Below are 24,159 nucleotides of genomic sequence, written 5' to 3' on the forward strand. Positions count from 1 at the left end.
TGGAGATATAGAGGTGCAACATTTTTCGGTTTTTCCAAGATGGCGCCTGTACCACATGACCTATGACGTCACGATTATCATTCAAATATTTTACAGGAGGAGGCGCTCCTATGGTGAAAGTTTCGTGCCCATCAGACCAACAGTTGCTGAGAAAATTTTTTCACAATAATCGGATAAGTGTTGTACTTGTCGAATTATGACGTCATAATGAAGGCACCGATGACATCATCATTAACGTATCTTATTCCACAAGGTTAGTATTTGACAATGAGCCATGTTTCAAGTTTTTCCATGGAGCAGTTTTGGAGATATAGAGGTGCAACTTTTATCGATTTTTTCCAAGATGGCGTCTGTACCACGTGACGTATGACATTAGAATTATCATTAAAATATTCTACAGGAGGAGCCGCACATATTCTGAAAATTTCATGTTCATCGGACTAACAGTTGCAGAGGAATTTTTTTTTCCCATACTGATCAGATCAAGTGTTGTACTTGTCGAATTATGACGTCATAATGGAGCCACCTATTATATCATCATTAACAGATCCTATTCCCCATGGAGTGTACTTGACAATGCTCTATGCTTCAATTTTTTCCCTTAAGCGGTTTGGAAGATATAGAGGTGTAACGTTTTTCCAAGATGGCGTCCGTACCACGTGACATATGACGTCATAATTATCAGCAAAGAAAATCTACAGGCAGCGGCGCTCATACGGTAAAATTTAATGTCAATCCGACCAACGGTTGGTGAGAAAATGAATTTTTTTAAATGCAGACACGCACGTACGGCACACGTACGCGAGCGAATGCCGAAACCCTGCTTTTCGCTTCGCGAGCGCAGGGTAATGATGTTCACAAACAAGCTACAATAAAAAGACATCTTTGCCAATTCATCACCAAGAGGCAAATACATCATATGCACATAATTTTGGAATATAACTTAAAGTATCACAGTCCACAGTCCTTCATCTCGATCAGAGTTTTTATCTCGTTTAAACCAAATTTGTAGCTTCTCGACTCAGCAGAATCACACACCACTTGTAAATGATTCCAAATCAGCATATTCACTCCTTCAGACAAGATGCACCATCCTGGTTTGGCCTTCTGAACTACAGTCACGTGAAAAAGTAAGTACACCCCATGTAAGGTTTTGACTTTTTCAAAATATTTCAACATACAGCTATTTGATCTTCATTTCAACAATATTGAGAGATAAAGGTGATATAATATAACAAATATCATGAAACATTTACATTTTGTAGTCAGTCCATTGTATAATTTAAATAAACATTAATGCAAATTTCGCATGTGGAAAAAGTAAGTACACCCCGACATTTATCACGACTTCAAATACCTAAAATTAGAATAAGGTGCACCAGCTCAGGTGAAAATGATTAGAACATCGTTAGAGAGGATCTTGGAGGAACCTGTCTTATTTAAACCTCAGACATTTAGTTTGGTTTGCTCTTTGTTGTTGAAGTGTGCGGTGTCACCATGCCTAGATCAAAAGAGCTCTCCGAGGACTTCAGAAAGAAGGATATAGATGCCTACGAGTCTGGGAAGGGATTTTAAAAAGATCTCCAAACAATTTGAAATCAATCATTCGACTGTCCGGAATATCATCTACAAGTGGAGAAGATTCCAAACAACTGCCAACTTGTTCAGGCCAGGCCACCCCAGCAAGTTCAGCCCGAGAGCAGACCGCAAGATGCTGAAAGAAGTCTCTAAGAACCCCCAGAATGTCATCACGGGACCTACAGGTAGCTCTTGCCACTGTTGATGTCAAAGTGCACGAGTCTACCATTAGAAAGAGGCTGCACAAATTTGATCTACATGGGAGGTGTGCCAGGAGGAAACCTTTGCTGTCCAGAAAGAACATCAGGGTAAGACTAAAGTTTGCCAATGAACACTGAGGCAAAGACCAGCACTTCTGGAGCAATGTGCTCTGGACAGATGAGTTAAAGGTAGAGCTATTTGGCCACAGTACCAGAAGACATGTTTGGCGAAAACCAAAGACAGCATTTGACCACAAGAACCTGATACCAACTGTAAAGCATGGTGGTGGAAATATGATGGTTTGGGGCAGCTTTACTGCATCAGGGCCTGGGCAGCTCACCATCATATATAATCCTCTATGGATTCTTCATCATACCAGAGGGTGCTTGAGGATAATGTGAGGCCATCTGTCGGAAAGTTGAAGCTCAAACGAAGGTGGACCTTAGCAACATGACAATGACCCTAAACATACCAGTAAATCCACCAAGGAATGGCTGAAAAGAAAGAAATGGAGGGTTCTGGAATGGCCAAGTCAAAGCCCGGATCTAAATCCCATTGAGATGTTGTGGGGGGATTTGAAACGAGCTGTGCATGCAAGAAACCCCTCAAACATCGCACAGCTGAAAGAATTCTGTATGGAGGAGTGGGCAAAACTTTCTCCCAGTCGATGTCAGAGACTGGTAGACAGTTATAAGAAACGCCTACTTGAGGTTGTTTCTGCCAAAGGGGGCAATACCACCTATTAGAGCCAAGGGTGTACTTACTTTTTCCACATGTGAAATTTGCATTTATGTTTATATAAATTATACAATGGACTACAAAATGTAAATGTTTCATGATATTTGTTATACTAGGGCATGCCCGTACTATATATATATCTAAAATTATATCCCCCCCCTCTATTTACATGAAATGGTTTGGTCCATTCGCAAAGCCAAAGCGAACGGCTTGCGAGTACGGTGACAATCCCCCCCCTCTATTTACATGAAATGGTTTGGTCCATTCGCAAAGCCAAAGCTAACGGCTTGCGAGTACGGTGACAATCCCCCCCCCTCTATTTACATGAAATGGTTTGGTCCAAAGCGAACGGCTTGCGGAGTTTGGTAAATAAATCGCCATAGCTCGGTAACTACTTCTCCGATTAATATGAAACCTTGAAAAGGCACATCCTCAGGTCCCCAGCAATATACCTGGCAAGTTTCAAGTATATCGGACCCGTGGTTGTCGAGAAACAGCGGTCACAGACACACACACACATACACACATACACACACACATACACACAGAGATTACTGGAATTATAGATAGACTAGGGCATGCCCGTACTATATATATATCTAAAATTATATCCCCCCCCCTCTATTTACATGAAATGGTTTGGTCCAAAGCGAACGGCTTGCGAGTACGGTGACAATCCCCCCCCTCTATTTACATGGAATGGTTTGGTCCAAAGCGAACGGCTTGCGAGTACGGTGACAATCCCCCCCCTCTATTTACATGAAATGGTTTGGTCCAAAGCGAACGGCTTGCGGAGTTTGGTAAAGAAATCGCCATAGCGTGCACAAACGCGCAGGAAAGCGAAAGAATCGCAAATTAGTTTTAATTAGTTTTAAAACATAGTTTAACGCCAACATAGCGCCAACATAGTTTGCCAACGTGAAATAAATGAATACGCTCTCAAATGTGCCGTCCGAGGCAGAGTCTGTTCGCCACGTTCGGCACACGTGATAACTCGCTGCTCTCTGATTGGTTGAATCGTTTTTTGGACATAGCTCGGTAACTACTTGTCCGATTAATATGAAACCTTGAAAAGGCACATCCTCGGGTCCCCAGCAATATACCTGGCAAGTTTAAAGTATATCGGACCCGTGGTTGTCGAGAAACAGCGGTCACAGACAAACACACAGACATACACACATACACACACACACACACACACAGAGATTACTGGAATTATAGATAGCTTATATCACCTTTATCTATCAATATTGTTGAAATGAAGATCAAATAGCTGTATGTTGAAATATGTTGAAAAAGTCAAAACTTTACATGGGGTGTGCTTACTTTTTCACGTGACTGTAGTTCAAAACTTGCTTGCGGAGACGAGGCAGTTTTGCAAATGTAATGCATTCATTCCCCCAAAAGAAACATGTACCATTCTGAATACTCATGTAAATAGAGCGATTTCATTCCTTAAGTCATTCAGTCCCAAATTATTTATTTCCTTTTCTTCCTCCTCCCCCTTCTCTCCATCAATACAAATCATTTAAATGACAAATGAAAAATGTTTAATCTTCCCCCAATTATTTCAAAATGTCCTTCTCCTATATTGATGCCTCTTCTTCCCTTCTTTTCTGTTTTACTCCTGGAGGCCTGGCAAACCTACACCACATCCCCCATCATGTTCATGTAGCACTCACTGTCTTTCTTTATGCCCTAAATCATCTTTTCTGCCACCCCAATTGTGGTTTGTCTTCATCTTTCTGCTCTTGTGCATGCACTGCATATTGTTGATTTCATGATGGAGTTGCAAACACAAAAGCAGTTATTATATTTTCCAATTTTTTTTATCAATTAAATTGCTTTTGCATCACATACAGGCCGATGGCCTATCTTTTTTTCTTTTTTTTAAACACCTCTCCTCCGATCCAACATCTGACACTCTCCAGCAATTCCAGGATGCACAAGTTGTTCCATTAATCTTCTTCTGATTTTAAACTCCCATAATCTAGTCTGACTGCACACCAACTTTTTTGTTACCTCCACCACCGAAGGTACATGGAGGTTATGTTTTCACTCATGTTTGTCTGTCTGTTTGTTTGTTTGTGAGCAGGATATCTCAAAACGAGTGGAGGTGGATCAAATGAGTGGAGATGAAGATTCTGGATTTTGGGAGTTTCACCAGATCGAAGAAGGTTACTGGCAAACTACATGTGCCCCTGTAAAACCCTGGGGAGAGGAGAGGGGGGCAGAGCACAGAAAGGGCAGAGGTTGCAAAATCAGAAAGGAGGCAGAAGAAGACAGAGAGACCACGGACCTGTCTGTGATGTAAAAATGATATTCCCAGAGACTCAGGTTGTTTGAAGGTTTTTGCATTTCCACGGTGTCAAGAGGAACAAGGTTTGAGGCAAGTGCACCAGACCAGAGGGGAGAGCACTACTCTAAGCTGTGGATGAAGGCCTTTTACGTTGATGAAAGTTGAGATGTGCTGAGGAAAACCGTTGCATGATGGAGGATGCCAGGTCAGAAACTGGCTTTGGAGGCCAACCTAATATGTGGCATCCCAAGAAAGATCATGACTGATAGAAGAGGATTGTTAAGGAAGTAGACGGGATGGTTTGCCAGACGGTCTTTTCAAAGAGACGGAGTGAGATGTGACTTTTGTCAGGATTGAAAGACCATGTTCCAAGTGATAATGTTAAAACACAAGTTAAAACCAACAGACTGTATAATAATAACACTCCACCATATCATACTCTATTCCTGGACCCTGAGTGTGCCAAAATTGGGCTTTAAAAGACGAGAAAGTTTATTGCTACTGAAGCAGTCTTATACACCACCCTTCTTATAAACTGTAATAAGATGACGTTGTCACAGCTTCTTCACCCCAATACTGTACCCTCACATGCCACACCATCTCATACTATATATATATATATATATATATATATATATGTATATATGTTAGCCATTAGGGTTTAAACCCCATGACTCAATTGATCATAAACATCTGAAATTATATATCGTGCTTCTGAAAACTGATTTGAACTCAGCTGCAGGCAGAGGCGAGTGGATAAAATGTGGTTTCGAGGCTCGAGGTGCAGGGTGGATCCTTAGCCCAGTAAACAAGTCCTTGAATGTATGTGCCAGACAGTAGATAAAATGCTCGCGACCCACGTACAGGGAAAACATGTCGCCAAACGCCTCCTTCACGAAGGGAATAATTAATTATATATCTTTGTAGTTTCTAGTATGTCTCCTAAATCAAGGATGTAACCAACCTTGGAAAGAAATATAGACATTACACATCCTTTGATAGTTATTGTATTCAGCATGTGTATCCAATCATTCATCTACCATTTAGCCTAGTGTATGAGAATATTTTCTTCGGCCTGCGCTCGGGTCTGATATGTTTAGATAAAGAGCCAAAAAGGCTCAGCCTATCCTATGCTTACATCTTTTTGTCTAAGTTTGGCCTTCTTCAGGAAGGGACGAGGGAAGGTGGGTCTTTATGGCCCAGGTTTTGCTATGTCTTTAGCGCAGATTCTTGTCTGATATTTTGCTATAAATGAAATGCCTTTTTACTTATTTTGCAGTGAGTGTCTTGAGGAATTGCCCGCTGCGTGTTAGGCGGTGCATTCTCGAGCCTTGCTCCACACTGTGTGTTTGTAATCGATTTTATTAAACATTGTTGCTCTGATTCTTCTTCTTCTTCCTTCCCTTGAGGTCTTAGACTGACAATTTTGGTGTCAGGAGTGGGATCATCCAAGTGTGCAGACGAGGTGGACCCTCACGTTCCAGGTCGGGAAGGAGGCCTGCCGGCATCAAATTTGGGTAAGCATTTTTGCACATCGAAATTGAAGCCTCCTGCCTTGCTTTGGACGTGTGGACCTCTGTCGGCTGTACTACCTGGCTTGTATTCCGAACCATATTTAGTTTAAACCAGAGCAGCAGTGGGTAACGAATCGATTATACAGGGCGCCCGAGATAAGGAGGGATATCCCTCAGGTAAGCTTCCTGCGTGGGAAGCAGGTAGACCCATATGTGGGAGATAGATAATAGGTGTTAAGTTACTCCGGCGTGAGAACTGCGTTTAAGGCTAGGGATCGGGGGGCGACCCGATCTTAGGACTACCAGGTGGGATTAACCCAAGAAGGTAGGAAGAATGGGTAATAAGGTAGGAAAGGAGGGAGAGCCGTTGAAGAACACTCCAGCGTTTTACATGAAAAGAGATTATGGGTATGCTGCTTTGCAACCGAGCAAGGCATGGACTATATTGACCGAGGGTTTGAATACGCCTTGGCCAGAGGAAGCGTCATTTGCAATAGACAGGTTAGATGTGCTATATGGGGCTTTAGATGCCCTAGAGAAGAAGAAGAAGAGACTCCCACCTGATTCATGGAAGGTCTATAGTTGGTGGAAGGTGGAGGCCTTGAAGAGACAGGCAGCCTCCAGACAAGCGAGTTTGCGAGGAGAGTTGGGCAAATACCAAGATGAGCGCAAACAGGGTCCAAAGAAGCAGGGTAAACAGATGAAGGCGCTCGCAGCGCAGACAAGTCAGAGGCTAATGGTAGCCCGGATTAATTCCGATGAGAAGGAACAGGATGAGGAAGATGAAATCCCTGTTTCCTACCCCCCCCCCCCCCCCCCCCATGGTCCAGTCCCAGGATCTAAGGCACGTACCCGACACCAGGGCGCTATAGGGGAAACAAATGGGAGACCCCCTAAAGTTCAAAAGACCCCACAACCATCAGCCCCTCAAGTCGAGGACGATGGAGATAGCGGCACAGACACCCCGGGGTTTCCACCCCCGATTGGTCCAGGTCAGAAAGTTTACCCTTCACTAGTGGAGTATCGGGCACCAGTGCAACGTGCGATAGAAACAAAGGGAGTGTTCCCCATGCGATGCGTGGGAATAGACGCAAACGGCGTGGTAGTAAGGGAACGTGTGCCTTGGAAAGAATCTGATTTAACGGCCATGCAAAAGAGGGTTCAGGAAATGTTGATCGACCAACCTTTGGATATAGTAATATTGCTCCGTCACTGGATTACAGAGGATGCCCCGGATTGGAGAGATATTTGTCATTTGGGAGCATCTATATTGCCACCAAAGGTATGGGTAAAGGCTAAAACCCTTTCATTATGGCCAATAGATGACCCCATGGCTCGGGTGCCACCCATGACCGGAAACGATTGGGACATTTTGAAAAATCATCTCCTGACCAACATTGGCAATGCGCTCGCGCCACCTGGAGGGCCAGATTGGGGAAAAATTGGGAACATAAAACAGAAAGCAGGAGAGACTATCGGCGATTACCGAGAGAGAATAGAAAAAGCGATAGCTCGATGGGGCGGGTTAGGATTAATCCAAGTCGAGGACCTACCCGCTCCCCTGGTGAACAATTACCTAGTAGAAGGGCTTCGGCCCGCATTAAAAAAACAAGTGCATGCCGTCCTTTTCGGTTGGAAAGGAATGGGGACCAATGAATTATGTACAAAACTCGAACAATGTCCGGGCTCCTCTTCGGAGGAAAAAAAGGAAATTAAAGAAGAAATGTTGCAGATGTTAGTAAGGGAAAAATTGGCCCAGCAACAAACAACAAGAACAATGGGGAGCAAGAAGAAACAAAAGGGGGCAAAAATAATGGGAAGTGACAGTGAGAGTGAGTCAAGTGATGACGAGACACTCGGTCCGGCACTGCAGGCAGCTGTGATGCAAGTACCCCGGGGACCACAACAAGGGCCTAGTGGGCCAGGGAATCAGACGTGGAGACAACCCCAACAACCCCAGTGGGCTGCTCCACCATGTTCTGTGCTAGGTCCCCCACCGGCCTATTGGTCACCACAAACACCCATGCCAGGATGGGCACCGCAATGGGGACCCTCCAATATGGGCCCCACCCCATGGGTTACCCCCAATTCGGGCATGCCATACGGGCCTTGTGCCCCAGTCCAACAAATGCCGAGGGGAGGGCAAGGGCGCCCACCTCCCTACAAAGGGGGGCGAAGGCCAAACCAACAGGGGGGTCCAGGACAGGGACCCCCAGGGAGAGGGGCATGTTTTGAATGTGGACAGATGGGCCACTGGAGACGGGATTGTCCAAATTATCCAAGGGGACCACGAGGACCCCAGGGACAGCAAGGGCCGTCATATGGAAACGCCTATTGACGGGACGAATGCGGGCCGCCAAAGGAATGTCCATTGATAACAATGACCCCAGATGAGGAACCGACCTTGACGTTAGATGTAAATGGACAACCACTAAAATTATTAGTGGATACCGGTGCGACTCGCAGTTGTATCAATAAGGGACAACTACCTACTTTGAAACCGACACACAAAAGCGTCCAAATCCAGGGCGTTTCAGGAAAATTAGAAGCTCTCCCCGTATCAAAGGAGACCCGAGTAATGTTCGGACCGCTAGAAGCTAAGCATGCATTTCTCATGACCACTACTGCCCCAACTAATTTACTAGGACGGGATTTGCTGTGTCGATTAGGTTGTAACATTGCGTGCACCAAAGAAGGTGTATACGTCGACGTCAGAGAATCGAACCGTGATTTGTTAATGATGGCATTGCAGCGCGCCAGCCCCACCGTGTATTGGTGGCGGTTGGAGGAAGGGGCTCTAGCAACATGGACCCACGTGATTGACACGATTGGCGCGCAAACGCAAGAAATTCGTGATTGGCTAGAAGAACACCACATAGCCACAAAATTGAAATATAATCCGCCGCATTGCACCGCATGTTATGACGCGACTGGGAGCGATGATTATTATTTAGACATGGTTGCGGCAGCTTTAGGGGAAACCTCTGATCTTCAATTATCACACATATGGATTGGCCGAGAGGGCATTGGGATTACGGTAACCTTGTCGCCACGCCAGAGATCAAAGGCTAAGTACCCCGAGGGGATGGTAGCGCATGTTACCCTTAGCACCGCCAGAGGATGGCCATCCGAGAGCATTGGATGGATGATGGACCGACTGCGGAAAACGCCAGTAAGGCGTCGATACAATGTTGAACACCGAACGGTCCATGTGTTGGACAACAATGAAGGGTTCATAATTAATTTGGCACCTCAGGACAGACGAGTTCGATTTGAGATGGTGGAACTGCCACCCAAAGCGGCACATATGGTCAGGGCGGTCCCCACGACTCCAGGGGACTCCGATGGATTGCTCAACACCGTCACCCCGTCACTATGGGCGCAACACGAGAATGAAGTAGGGCGCATTAGGAATGCACCTCCGTTGGTGATTCCAATTAAAGAAGGGTTACCTTTACCACACATTCGGCAGTACCCACTTTGGCACGAGGCCGACGCAGGCATTTTTCCGGTGATAGAATCGCTCGTGCAGCAAGGAATAATAATCGAAACCAACAGCCCATGTAACTCCCCCATTTTCCCAGTGCCAAAACCAATGACAGGAAAGTGGCGATTTGTGCAGGATTTGCGAGAGATTAATAAAATAATTCAGGGTATTCATCCGGTTGTACCAAATGCAGAAGTTTTGATGACTTCCATTCCGCCAGATGCTACACATTTTACAGTCATAGACTTGTGTTCCGCCTTCTTTTCAGTGCCAATAGCTCCAGAGTCCCAGTATCTCTTCGCTTTCACCTTCCGGGGGAGACAATTCACCTGGACAGTGCTTCCGCAGGGTTTCGCAAATAGCCCCACCTTGTTTTCACGAGCGCTGCACCGCGATCTCGCAGATGTCCAATTGGAAGGCGGCTCGGTGCTGTTGCAGTACATCGACGACTTATTAATCTGCTCTCCATCCAAGGCAGCCTGCGAGACGGATTCACTAGCGCTGTTAAATGCGCTAGCCGAGAAAGGCCACAAAGTAGGCCGGGAAAAATTGCAATTTGTGCGGGAAATAGTTACATACTTGGGACACGCGATTTCGCATGGGAGACGCGAGCTCAACGCGAGCCGGGTCACTGCCATCATGGAAACCCCGTTGCCTCGTACACAAAGGGAGGTGTTGCGATTTTTGGGAATGGCAGGGTATTGTCGTACATGGATAATTGACTATGCGTTATTAGCAAAACCTCTGTATGAGGCGACGAAAAACGACCAGCCACGGATGGTGAACTGGACGGACAATCGAATACGCTGCTACGAAGGACTCAAACGAGCCCTGGTAACGGCCCCAACCTTGGGCCTTCCCGATTATAAAAAGGCCTTCACACTTTTCACCCATGCAGTAGGGGGATTCGCACAATCCGTGTTAACTCAGACTCATGGAGATAGGGAACGTCCGGTAGCCTATTTCAGCAAAAAGCTTGATGCGGTAGAACAAGGCTTTCCGCTGTGCTTACAAGCCGTGGCGGCTGCCCGATACGCAGTTGAGCGGACGGCCGACATAGTAATGGGACATCCGGTCCTTTTACAGGTACCGCATTGCGTCCATACACTACTACAACAGCGAAACACACAGCATTTCACAGCCACTCGACTGATGCAATACGAAACGGCATTAATTATGGCACCCAACGTGACGGTGATGCGGTGTACCGTTCTTAACCCAGCGACACTTTTGCCAACAAAGGAGGAGGGAATCCCGCACGTTTGTACGGACGTGGTGCAGTTAATATCAACAGTAAGGCCTGACTTACAGGACACACCGCTACAGGAAGCCGATCACACCTATTACGTCGATGGTTCAGCCAAACGGGCTTGGGACGGATCCCTGTTATCTGGGTACGCAGTATGCTCGGATACGGAGACGGTCGAAAGCGGCCGCCTCCCGCCCACCTGGTCAGCACAACAAGCTGAACTGTACGCACTCACGAGAGCGTGCGAAGTAAGCGAGGAAAAGGCAGTGACAATTTATACTGACTCGGCATACGCACACGGAGTGGTCCACGACAAAGGGGCCATATGGAAAATGAGAGGGTTCCTCACTTCAGCGGGAGCACTCATCAAAAATGGGGACTTAGTGCGTAATCTGCTTCATAGTATTATGCTTCCACGTGAAATAGCTGTAGTTAAATGCCGAGGTCACCAGCGTACAGACGACGCTGTGGCCCGTGGAAACGCCCGAGCCGACGAAGCAGCAGCACAAGCGGCAAACCAACAGATTGGGTATAATATGCCAGTAGTTACGCGCAAACAGGGCGCTAAAGCGACCGCCCAGACAGACGTTCCGACATCCGCACCTACAGAGTTCGATGTAATACAATTACAAGCCGCGGCCTCAAACGTAGAACATCAAGATTGGATTAAATTGGGAGCTCAGCGCCCCGCGGAAGGACAAATGTGGACGATTAATGACAAACCCGTGGCACCGCGAGCTTTATTGCCATGGTTGGCACGCATGGCGCATCAAAATGGCCATGTGTGCCATAGGGGGGTGATGAGGCAGGTCACTTCCACCTGGGCAGCACCAGGCCTTTCGGCTGCGGTTACCATGGTCTGTCGCTCGTGCGCTATATGTCAACGGCATAATAGGGGGGCACCCCCCCCCCCCCCCCGACGCCGCCACAACGTGGGTCACCCGGCTCCCGTCGGGCCGTTCTGTCATATCCAGTTCGATTTTTTCAATTTACCACCTTGTATGTCCTTTAAGCATGTATTGGTAGTGGTGGACATGTTCACCAAGTGGGTGGAGGCCTACCCATGCGTCAGGGCTGACGCTATAACGGTGGCCAAGTGCCTTTTGCGGCACTTTATATGTCGATTCGGTGTCCCGCAGAAAGTGTCATCCGATCAGGGCGGGCACTTCACAGGTGACGTCATTAAAGCCGTGTTAAAGGCCCTGGGAGTGATACAGTCGTTCCACTGTGTTTACTACCCGCAATCGGCGGGACTTGTAGAACGAACGAATGGCACACTGAAAGGTAAGTTGGCAAAGATTTGCGACGAGACAGGCCTCAAGTGGCCGGAGGCCCTTCCGCTAGCGTTAATGAGCGTGCGCTCTACTCCAGGGCGCACCACTGGTCTCTCTCCGCACGAGATATTAATGGGTCGGCCCATGAGCTTGCCGGTATCGGCGCCAGTGGATATGGCAGCCCTTGAATTACCTATCATGGATGACATGCTTTTAAAGTTTTGCATAGGTCTCTCCCATGTGGCGCGCAGCATACATGAACGCGTTCGGGAGGCCCTGCCGGAGCCAGCAAGCAAGCCTATCCACACCTTCGAGGCAGGAGATTACGTGCTGGTGAAGCATTTCACCCGTAAGACTGCGCTCGAACCAAGGTGGACGGGGCCATACCAAGTTCTTCTGATCACACCAACAGCGGTGTTTTGTGAGGGCAAGTCGTCCTGGGTACATGCCACACATTGATGGACAATGAAGAAACCGCCGTCGGAAGACCATGATCTTGACCATAGAGGCCGTCGACCTGAATGGGTCCTTCAACAAGGCAGATGTGACCGGCGCTTCAGAATTTTGTATTGATTTTTGTGATGACTGTGATACTTGTGTTGAAAAATCCCTTGTGGGAACTGGCTGATGCCTGTATTGATTTTTGTGATGACTGTGATACTTGTGTGGTAAACCCCTTGCGTGTACTGGCTAACGCCTCTTATGTATTATGAATGATTGGCGAATAGATAGTCTCGCATTAGTAATGGAACGAATTGGAAACGAAACCCGAATCGCAGAACTACAATTGGAAAACGAATTAGTGCATATGTGAACGATGGTGATGCAGAATCAAGTGGCTTTGGATATGTTGTTGGCAGAAAAGGAAGGAGTATGTGGGGTAATCGATGAACCTATTGATGCTTGGGATTCTGATAATGATTATTTTAGTTGGGATGATTATACCTGTGATTTAGAAAGTGTAGGTTCTTTTAAAGGTTATTGCTATTATGCCAGCAGTAAGGAGCGGATGGCAAACATGTATCCGGAAGAACCACCCTCACCACCACTTACACCACCCAGCAATCACATGTACAAGGCTTGATGGCATTGAACGTCGATTGTTTGCCCTAATTCGCGAGGACCACGCCTGCATAAGGAGGGCCCTAAATCTGGCTGGCAACTGGGTCGCACCTACGCCGCTGCGAGGGTGGATTCGGAATCCGGCCGGGCGGCAGCAATCTCTTAACCAGGCGCCGTCGTCGCGAATTATGGCTAACAATTTATGCGTTGAATGTTAGACGGCCAGTTAGGGCCGGTATCTCTCTTTGAGCATACGTGACGCTATGTCGTGCCTGGCATGTGACTAATTGGGATGCTAACCACTAGGTATACGGTGTCTTTCCAAGGAGTTGTCTTGTAAAGACAAAGGAAGGAACTGTTAGCCATTAGGGTTTAAACCCCATGACTCAATTATAAACATCTGAAATTATATATCGTGCTTCTGAAAACTGATTTGAACTCAGCTGCAGGCAGAGGCGAGTGGATAAAATGTGGTTTCGAGGCTCGAGGTGCAGGGTGGATCCTTAGCCCAGTAAACAAGTCCTTGAATGTATGTGCCAGACAGTAGATAAAATGCTCGCGACCCACGTACAGGGAAAACATGTCGCCAAACGCCTCCTTCACGAAGGGAATAATTAATTATATATCTTTGTAGTTTCTAGTATGTCTCCTAAATCAAGGATGTAACCAACCTTGGAAAGAAATATAGACATTACACATCCTTTGATAGTTATTGTATTCAGCATGTGTATCCAATCATTCATCTACCATTTAGCCTAGTGTATGAGAATATTTTCTTCGGCCTGCGCTCGGGTCTGATATGTTTAGATAAAGAGCCAAAAAGGCTCAGCCTATCCTATGCTTACATCTTTTTGTCTAAGTTTGGCCTTCTTCAGGAAGGGACGAGGGAAGGTGGGTCTTTATGGCCCAGGTTTTGCTATGTCTTTAGCGCAGATTCTTGTCTGATATTTTGCTATAAATGAAATGCCTTTTTACTTATTTTGCAGCGAGTGTCTTGAGGAATTGCCCGCTGCGTGTTAGGCGGTGCATTCTCGAGCCTTGCTCCACACTGTGTGTTTGTAATCGATTTTATTAAACATTGTTGCTCTGATTCTTCTTCTTCTTCCTTCCCTTGAGGTCTTAGACCGACATATATATATATATATATATATATATATATATATATATATATATATATATATATATATATATATATATATATATATATACAGTCACGTGAAAAAGTAAACACACCCCATGTAAAGTTTTGACTTTTTCAACATATTTCAACATACAGCTATTTGATCTTCATTTCAACAATATTGAGAGATAAAGGTGATATAATATAACAAATATCATGAAACATTTACATTTTGTAGTCCATTGTATAACTTAAAGAAACATAAATGCAAATTTCGCATGTGGAAAAAGTAAGTACACCCTTGGCTCTAATAGGTGGTATTGCCCCCTTTGGCAGAAACAACCTCAAGTTGGCATTTCTTATAACTGTCTACCAGTCTCTGACATCGACTGGGAGAAATGTTTGCCCACTCCTCCATGCAGAATTCTTTCAGCTGTGCGATGTTTGAGGGGTTTCTTGCATGCACAGCTCGTTTCAAATCCCCCCACAACATCTCAATGGGATTTAGATCCGGGCTTTGACTTGGCCATTCCAGAACCCTCCATTTCTTTCTTTTCAGCCATTCCTTGGTGGATTTACTGGTATGTTTAGGGTCATTGTCATGTTGCAAGGTCCACCTTCGGTTGAGCTTCAACTCTCTGACAGATGGCCTCACATTATCCTCAAGCACCCTCTGGTACAATGAAGAATTCATAGTGGATTCTATGATGGTGAGCTGCCCAAGCCCTGATGCAGCAAAGCTGCCCCAAACCATAATATTTCCACCACCATGCTTTACAGTTGGTATCAGGTTCTTGTGGTCAAATGCTGTCTTTGGTTTTCACCAAAACATGTCTTCTGGGACTGTGGCCAAATAGCTCTCCCTTTGACTCATCTGTCCAGAGCACATTGTTCCAGAAGTGCTGGTCTTTGCCTCGGTGTTCATTGGCAAACTTTAGTCTTACCCTGATGTTCTTTCTGGACAGCAAAGGTTTCCTCCTGGCACACCTCCCATGTAGATCAAATTTGTGCAGCCTCTTTCTCATGGTAGACTCGTGCACTTTGACATCAACAGTGGCAAGAGCTACTTGTAGGTCCCGTGATGACATTCTGGGGTTCTTAGAGACTTCTTTCAGCATCTTGCGGTCTGCTCTTGGGCTGAACTTGCTGGGGCGGCCTGGCCTGAACAAGTTGGCAGTTGTTTGGAATCTTCTCCACTTGTAGATGATCTTCCGGACAGTCGAATGATTGATTTCAAATTGTTTGGAGATCTTTTTAAATCCCTTACCAGACTCGTAGGCATCTATAACCTTCTTTCTGAAGGCCTCAAAAGAGAGCTCTTTTGATCTAGGCATGGTGATGCCACACACTTCAACAACAAAGAGCAAACCAAAGTAAATGTCTGAGGTTTAAATAAGACAGGTTCCTCCAAGATCCTCTCGAACGATGTTCTAATCATTTGCACCTGAGCTGGTGCACCTGATTCTAATTTTAGGTATTTGAAGTAGTGATAAATGTAGGGGTGTACTTACTTTTTCCACATGCGAAATTTGTATTTATGTTTATTTAAATTATACAATGGACTACAAAATGTAAATGTTTCATGATATTTGTTATATTATATCACCTTTATCTATCAATATTGTTGAAATGAAGATTGTTACATATTTATGTGAATGTATGTGAATTACCATTCAGGTCTTTGCTTATCCGTGTGTAGTATATTAAGTTGTTGTGTAGTTGTTGTGGTTGGAGGGTCAGGAGCCCTTCTGAGGGAGTGGCCGGAAACGGAAGTGACCGGAAACGGAAGAGAAAAAAGACACGAGGAAAAAAGGACGAGTATTATTCTTCCTCGCCCCGCTCCGACAAAAGGTGGGATCGACCTTGCGCTGCGTGGAAAAGCGGCGTTCCGAAGCCTGTCTGGCGAGAGGAATTACCGGGACGTGTACCTGCCCGGTGGAGACGTCAAGTTGACGTGGGGCCGTGAATCGACCCCGCGTCTGGCATCGTTCGCGGCACCGTCCAAACAGACGCGTGCGGGTCGCACGTTGGGGCCTAACGCGCCTTGCAAGCGGCGTGGGGTTTGGCTTGCTCTATCGTATCCGCTTCGCGTGGCCACGAGGGGCTGCAGCCACGGTGCCTGGTACGATACCTGCCCGGTGGAAACACGTCCACCCGAGGTTCGTTCAACCGCCCGAGTGCGGCGACGGCGACCATCATCTTGGTCAGGAGGGGCCCAGAGACATTGTGCGGGACCGAGACCAAAAGGGTGTCATGAGTACTCACCGGGACACACATGTATAAGATGGCCATCTTAATCATAGGGAATTGATTGTGAATTGGGAATTGGTGATGATTGTGTATTGTTGATTGCTCGGGGAAAATCTCCGTGGTTGTGTCATTGAAATTGTATGGTATCATTACCATTGGAAATATATCCTTGAACATCAGTTGTCTCCTGGGTGAAATTCATATGGATTGCGTGGCGAAAGCGCATATATAATACAGCTTGCTGGCGGAGTTCCTCTCACGGTCCGGGGGTCACCGAGACCAGGTATTCACCGAGGGGACCACGTAACAGAATTGGGGGCTCGTCCAAATTACGATTTGCGGTTTCGCAATTGGGTCTACGTCCGGGATTTAAAATTGTATAAAATAATAAAATAATAATTTTTTTATTAATTAAAATTTATTAATTAATTATTAATTGGTAAATTTTTTTGAGAAATTGGGGTAAAGTCTTGGGTGAAGGTTAACAGGTGTTAACGATAGGCACCATGGCGTTTGCGGCACAGAACTTTGGGGTAACCCCGAGTGAGGCGCAGTTCCGAGCGTTGCTAAAGTCGGACCTCTTGAAATTGGCCAAACATTTTAACTTGGAGGTCCGAACTAATTTGAGGAAGGCAGAGTTGCAGGCCACGGTGATACAATCTATGGTGGGATTAGGAACATGGGACGAGTTAGCCTGGGAGTGGCTACCCGAAGAACCAGAAGACGTTGAGCTCCGGAAACTGGAGTTGCAATTACGGAGCCAGGAACGGATAAAAGAAGAAGAAAGGAAAGCAGAAAAGGAAAGAGCAGAAGAAGAAAGGAAAGCAGAAAAAGAAAGAGCAGAAGAAGAAAGGAAAGCAGAAGAGAGGAGAGAAGAGAAACAAGCAGAGGAAAGGAGAGGGGAACGAGAACTCCAGGAAAGGTTAAAAGAAGAGGAAAGGAAAGCAGAAGCGAGGAGAGAAGAGAAACAAGCAGAGGAAAGGAGAGTGGAAAGAGAACTCCAGGAAAGGTTAGAAGGGAGAAAAGCAGAGGAGAGGAGAGCTGCAAGGGACCTCGAAGCAGAGGAGAGAAAAGCGGAAAGGGAATTAAAGGAACGTGACATGGAGCTTCAGCAAGAAATCAAATTCAAGGAGCTGGAGTTAATGAGAGAACGGGGAGAGGCACCACCCTTGCTGACGGGGTCGACACCTAACCAGAAAACCTGGGATGTGGGCAGACATGTGAGGCTGGTTCCACCGTTCAGTGAAAAGGAAGTCGCGAAATTTTTCCCACACTTTGAGAAAGTGGCTCGACAATTAAACTGGCCGGAGGAGGCCTGGACCATACTCGTGCAAAGTGTGCTGGTGGGGAAAGCTCAGGAAATTTATTCGGCGCTACTAATGGACCAATGTGCAGATTATGAGGTACTGAAGAAGCACATCCTCAAGGCCTATGAGTTGGTTCCGGAAGCTTACAGGCAAAAATTCAGGAATGCCAGGAAGAGGGAGAGTGAGACCCATGTGGAGTTTGCCAGAGTGAAAGAAAACATGTTTGATCGGTGGTGTGAGTCAAAAGGAGTCGGGAAAGACTTCGAGACATTGCGGGACTTGATCCTGGTGGAGGAATTCCAGCAGTGTGTCCACGAGGACATCAAAGTGTACCTGCAGGAAAAGAAGGTACCAAAGTTGTGGGACGCAGCCACCATGGCAGATGATTATGCCTTAACCCACCGAATAGGGGTCCATGAACCTAACTCCTCGCCTAGATCTCCGCAGGGGAGGTGGGGAACAGCAGGTGCGGAGAACGACCATACATGGCGGCGGCCTCGAGATGATTATGGGGACAACTATGATACCCCACCGGTTCGAAATCAGAGGGATGCGGGCCCAAGACAAACTTATAGTTCGGGGGGCCCGAGGCAGACCCCGAGTTTTTCCTCCGGGCCTACTTGCGCGTTTTGCAAGAAACCTGGACACTTGATGTCCAGTTGTTACCTCATGAAAAGGGACAACCCAGAGCGGAGTCCGACTATTACAACTCCGAATGCGATGGCTAGCGTAAGAAATCGCCATCAAAAGGGTTACCAACCATTTATTTCAGAGGGGTTTGTGTCACTGGATGGAGCCTCGACTAACCGGAGACCGGTTAGGATATTGAGGGACACAGGGGCCCATCAATCTTTAATGCTTGAAGGCATTTTGCCATGGTCCGAGGAGACGGCAACGGGGGATAGTGTTCGTTTACAGGGGATCGGGGGCGGTGTTAGTGCTCCCCTTCAGGTCATCCAGTTGGAGTCCGATTTGGTGTCAGGACCGGTCACCGTCGGTTTACAAGCCACGCTTCCTGTAGAGGGTGTATCTGTGGTTATCGGGAATGATTTGGCCGGGGGTCACGTTTATGGTAACCTGAGGGTTGGTAAAGAGCCCAGCAGGGAAAATAACACCACACCAGCTCGGGATGGCGACCAAAGTGCCAAGTTATTTGTAGGGGGACTGAACTTCAAAACAGAGGAGGAAGTTCTGACCTCTGTCTTCAACAGATATGGGCCGCTGGTGGAAGTGCGGTTGGTAAGAGACTGGGAAACGCAACAGTCAAGAGGGTTCGGCTTTGTCACGTTTGCCAGCACAAAAGACGCCAGAGAGGCAGAGAAGAATTGGAATGGCAAGGATTTGGAGGGTCGGACCATAACAGTAGGGAAGGCATTTCGTAGGCGTCGAGAGGTCTACAGGAGAGGACAACTGGGCGGTAGTTTTGGTAGTGGCCGAGAAGGAGACCGCTATTCATGGGACTACAGGGACCAGTGGTCCCACCCTAATTATTAGGGAAGTTCTGAGAAGTTGAAGCACTGAAGGCGGCGGAGCCGCCGAGCCAAGATTCCTACACGAATTAACCGTGAACGCCGTTCCTAAAGGCGTCCATGTAGTGAACTTTCATGCACGGACTAACCGTGAACTCCACGTTCCTCAAGGCGCCCATGTAGAGAACTTTCCTGCACGGACTAACCGTGAACTCCGCGTTCCTAAAGGCATCCATGTAGTGAATACTCGGCTTGGCCTCCCGGAAAAAGTGCTATCGAGTTGCTTAACTTTGGATCTTTGATCAACCCCTTAACCTTCATTCCCAAGAAACTGATGGTCAAAGTCAGAGGGTCATGAGATGGAGTTTGATTTGGCAGGGACAATGTCGTTGTTGGTACTTAGTCCAGAGGGAGTAATCTGGAGGGGTTGTGGTGAAATTTTGGTTGCTTTATTTTTAAGTGATAACTGTGCCCGGGGGGAACGGATAATGTGGGGGGGGTTGAGTTATCTGGTTTGTTTCTCCAAATTGGCCGGCAAAGAAAGTTTTCGCTGGGTTCAAACTTTCTTTCTTGAAGGGGGGGAGTGTTACATATTTATGTGAATGTATGTGAATTACCATTCAGGTCTTTGCTTATCCGTGTGTAGTATATTAAGTTGTTGTGTAGTTGTTGTGGTTGGAGGGTCAGGAGCCCTTCTGAGGGAGTGGCCGGAAACGGAAGTGACCGGAAACGGAAGAGAAAAAAGACACGAGGAAAAAAGGACGAGTATTATTCTTCCTCGCCCCACTCCGACAAAAGGTGGGATCGACCTTGCGCTGCGTGGAAAAGCGGCGTTCCGAAGCCTGTCTGGCGAGAGGAATTACCGGGACGTGTACCTGCCCGGTGGAGACGTCAAGTTGACGTGGGGCCGTGAATCGACCCCGCGTCTGCCATCGTTCGCGGCACCGTCCAAACAGACGCGTGCGGGTCGCACGTTGGGGCCTAACGCGCCTTGCAAGCGGCGTGGGGTTTGGCTTGCTCTACCGTATCCGCTTCGCGTGGCCACGAGGGGCTGCAGCCACGGTGCCTGGTACGATACCTGCCCGGTGGAAACACGTCCACCCGAGGTTCGTTCAACCGCCCGAGTGCGGCGACGGCGACCATCATCTTGGTCAGGAGGGGCCCAGAGACATTGTGCGGGACCGAGACCAAAAGGGTGTCGTGAGTACTCACCGGGACACACATGTATAAGATGGCCATCTTAATCATAGGGAATTGATTGTGAATTGGGAATTGGTGATGATTGTGTATTGTTGATTGCTCGGGGAAAATCTCCGTGGTTGTGTCATTGAAATTGTATGGTATCATTACCATTGGAAATATATCCTTGAACATCAGTTGTCTCCTGGGTGAAATTCATCTGGATTGCGTGGCGAAAGCGCATATATAATACAGCTTGCTGGCGGAGTTCCTCTCACGGTCCGGGGGTCACCGAGACCAGGTATTCACCGAGGGGACCACGTAACAGAATCAAATAGCTGTATGTTGAAATATGTTGAAAAAGTCAAAACTTTACATGGGGTGTACTTACTTTTTCACGTGACTGTATATATACATATATATATATATATATATATATATATATATATGTATATATATATATATGTTGATCAAGGCACCTCCTATCTTTAATGGTGAGCACCAGCCACGGATTATGTCTCACACGGTAAAAACCGCATAACCCGCAAGGAACCAACAGCCTGTCTGCCACACAGACCATCGTTCCCGCCAGTGCAAAACAAAACCAGGGGGTGCGGTGAGATCGGCGGGGATAATAATCAACGACATAACAGCGTGACGAGCGCTGTCCCGATCTCCTGTGGACCGAAGTCCTAGACTAAAGCGTCACCTCCATCTCGGGGGCCTCAGCCCGGCCACTCTGTCAACAGACAGAGATTTATTCTTTATCCACTCGGGCTGAGGCCCCCGGGATGGAGGTGACGCTTTCGTCTAGGACTTCGGTCCACAGGAGATCGGGACAGCGCTCGTCACGCTGTTATGTCGTTGATATATATATATATATATATATATATATATATATATATATATATATATATATATATATATATATATATATATATATATATATATATATATATATATATATATATATATAATTATATATATATATATATATATATATATATATATATATATATATATAAACACACACACACACACACACACACACACACACACGAGTATATATCATGGTTCTTGGAAGTAGTATGAAGGTGATTCATATTCTACAGTGTTCAAGTATATAATTTAATTTAAATAAAGGTTTAAAGTGGTTTGATGGCGTAGAAATTAATTAATTCTGGGTTTTACTGCCATTTTACCCAGTGTCTATTACATCACCCTATCTAACACGTTGCATTAGTTATTCGTGCCTGTTGTTTGTGTTCTTTATGACATCTTAAAAAACAGTAATTGTCCTGTTTGGAATGATTTTCAATTTGGTTTGACTGCCAGGCAGACAGACAGAGTAAAATAAATCACACCCATGTCTGAAGGAAGTGGTTCAGTTTGGCATTTTAATATGAATTAAGCAAAGCCTAGAAATGAATGAATTAAAATTACCCTTTGGAATTTAACACGTTGCATCAGAAAGGTTATTCTTCATTTTTTTGATGGACAGACAGACATAGCCAAATATTGAAGCGGCTTCACCGCTTTAAAAGTATCTTGCTCCTCTCTGCGCATGTGTGATCGGGACGATTCAAAGCTAAAATACGGCAACACGGCAAAATTGTCTTCCTATTCATCTTCCAATTTGTGTTTAAAATATGACATTCAATATGAGTTGTTCCTTGATCACAAACTGACGCTCATAAACTGATAAGACGGACGGACGGAAATGAACCAGTTGCTTTCCCCTTCTTTTTGCTTCGTCTGTGTGGGTAAATACCATCAAAGAGTATGGTGTGATAATTCACTCACTTTAATACACAAGTTGATAATAACCATTTCAACTTTCAAAACGATTCACTGCACACCCCCAGTACAACCACCATGTTTCAACTCATTCCGTCCAGCGATTTAGGAGTGCATAGACGACAGATAGACAGACAGGTGGCTAATATTGTAACATAGATTCAAGCCCTGCCATGGTCTCGATGATCACTAAACAAATGATGATCACTAAAAATGTTTTTACCTGTTAAAATGGTGAGCATTTCGAGGTTGGTTTCAATTCTTGAATCAAGAACCACCGTGTGGATAACACTGCCACTGCTCACAACTTGATCATAGCAGGAGGACAATGTGCTGTCCTCTCCATCTGTCAGCACAACCAATTCGTCTCCCCAGGCCACCCCATCATCAGTTGATGCAATCTAAGAGAATGATCAACATGGCACATTTACAGATTATGGCAATCTCCATGCAACTTCTACCTGAAAACGTGTCAACATACAATGATTGTACCACACCTGCAATCCTTTTTGAATGCCACGACAGATGTTAGTCTCGCCTTCTGATATTTTAGGCAAGTTGTCAACAAGGATTATCCTCCTGGCTTTATCAGTAATTTGCACCAAGCCAGTCTTGTCCAAAGCGATGCTGTTGAAGTGTGAAATTGCCATGAAAGTTCCGGTATGAACACCATTCATAATGAATATTTCTGTAGCCTGTTTCATCTTCAAGAAACGGCTTTCCTGAAACACGTAAATTCATATCAAATGATGCGTACAGGAAATTATGGAAAATTGAATCGACTCGGAGAGGTTATTTTAAAGCACGTCATGTTCCAAAACAGATCAACAGAACAATTTGAAATTCTCAAACTTGTACTTACTTTGTACATGCTGCCCGAGTTGTCTATCACCAAGATGATAACTCGCGGGAAACTCTGAACCAAATTGAAATGAGGTACAGTGGACGAGATAGCTCTCGGTTTGTTTCTATCATTGGCGAAGTCATCCGTGCTCAACATGACTTCCCAGGAGCTGCGTAAATTGCACAATCGATTTTGATTGTTCGGCGCTTTTGTGTTGTGTGTACTCGCATTGCAGAAATCATTGACCTGTAACAAAGTATGACAAAATGGTGGGTTACACAAATTCAGAACTGACCTTGCTGTGATTGGAAAGCCCCTGTAAGAACCAGGGCCTTGTTACCCTCGCCAGAGGAGAGGGTATTGCATTTGAGTCCGTTTGTTACTTGCCGGAAAAGATTCCGGCAAGTATGTTGATCGGTTGGTTTGTCTGTCTGTCTGTCTGTCTGTCTGTTTGTTCGCAGTACTACGTCTACACCACCGCATGTAGAATCGCCAAACTTTACACACATATTTGTCTTGCCCTGGAATAGACTGTGCCCAATTGATGACGTCATCGGTCACCTGGTTCGGCCGCCATCTTGGAAAAACCAAAAAACCTAGCACCTCTATATCTCCAAAAGTGCTGAATAGAAAAAATTGAGACATGGCTCATTGAAAAGAACTCTCCATGGGGAATAAAATATGTTAATGATGACGTCATCAGTCACATGGTTCGGCCGCCATATTTGTCCTAAATGGCCGATAAAAAAGTAATTTCCGGCAAGTCCTCGGCCTCTGACCGATTTTTCATC

The 24,159-nt window shown here is 46.0% G+C and overlaps 1 protein-coding gene across 1 annotated transcript in view; it reads right to left on the reverse strand.

Annotated features, from left to right (window-relative positions):
- The window catches only part of LOC137418539 (calcium-activated chloride channel regulator 1-like), a 119,915-nt gene that overhangs the window by 35,155 nt on the left and 60,601 nt on the right, over positions 1–24,159 (reverse strand). The window contains exons 6-8 of the mRNA XM_068104621.2: positions 23,387–23,614; positions 23,022–23,246; positions 22,748–22,925 (exon numbers count right to left, since the gene is read on the reverse strand). Coding sequence (XP_067960722.2) covers positions 22,748–22,925; positions 23,022–23,246; positions 23,387–23,614 — 631 coding nt within the window. The remainder of the gene's footprint in view (positions 1–22,747; positions 22,926–23,021; positions 23,247–23,386; positions 23,615–24,159) is intronic.

This window comes from Myxine glutinosa, chromosome 9 (assembly GCF_964187855.1).
Source record: "Myxine glutinosa chromosome 9, kmMyxGlut1.1, whole genome shotgun sequence".
Classification (NCBI taxonomy): domain Eukaryota; kingdom Metazoa; phylum Chordata; class Myxini; order Myxiniformes; family Myxinidae; genus Myxine; species Myxine glutinosa.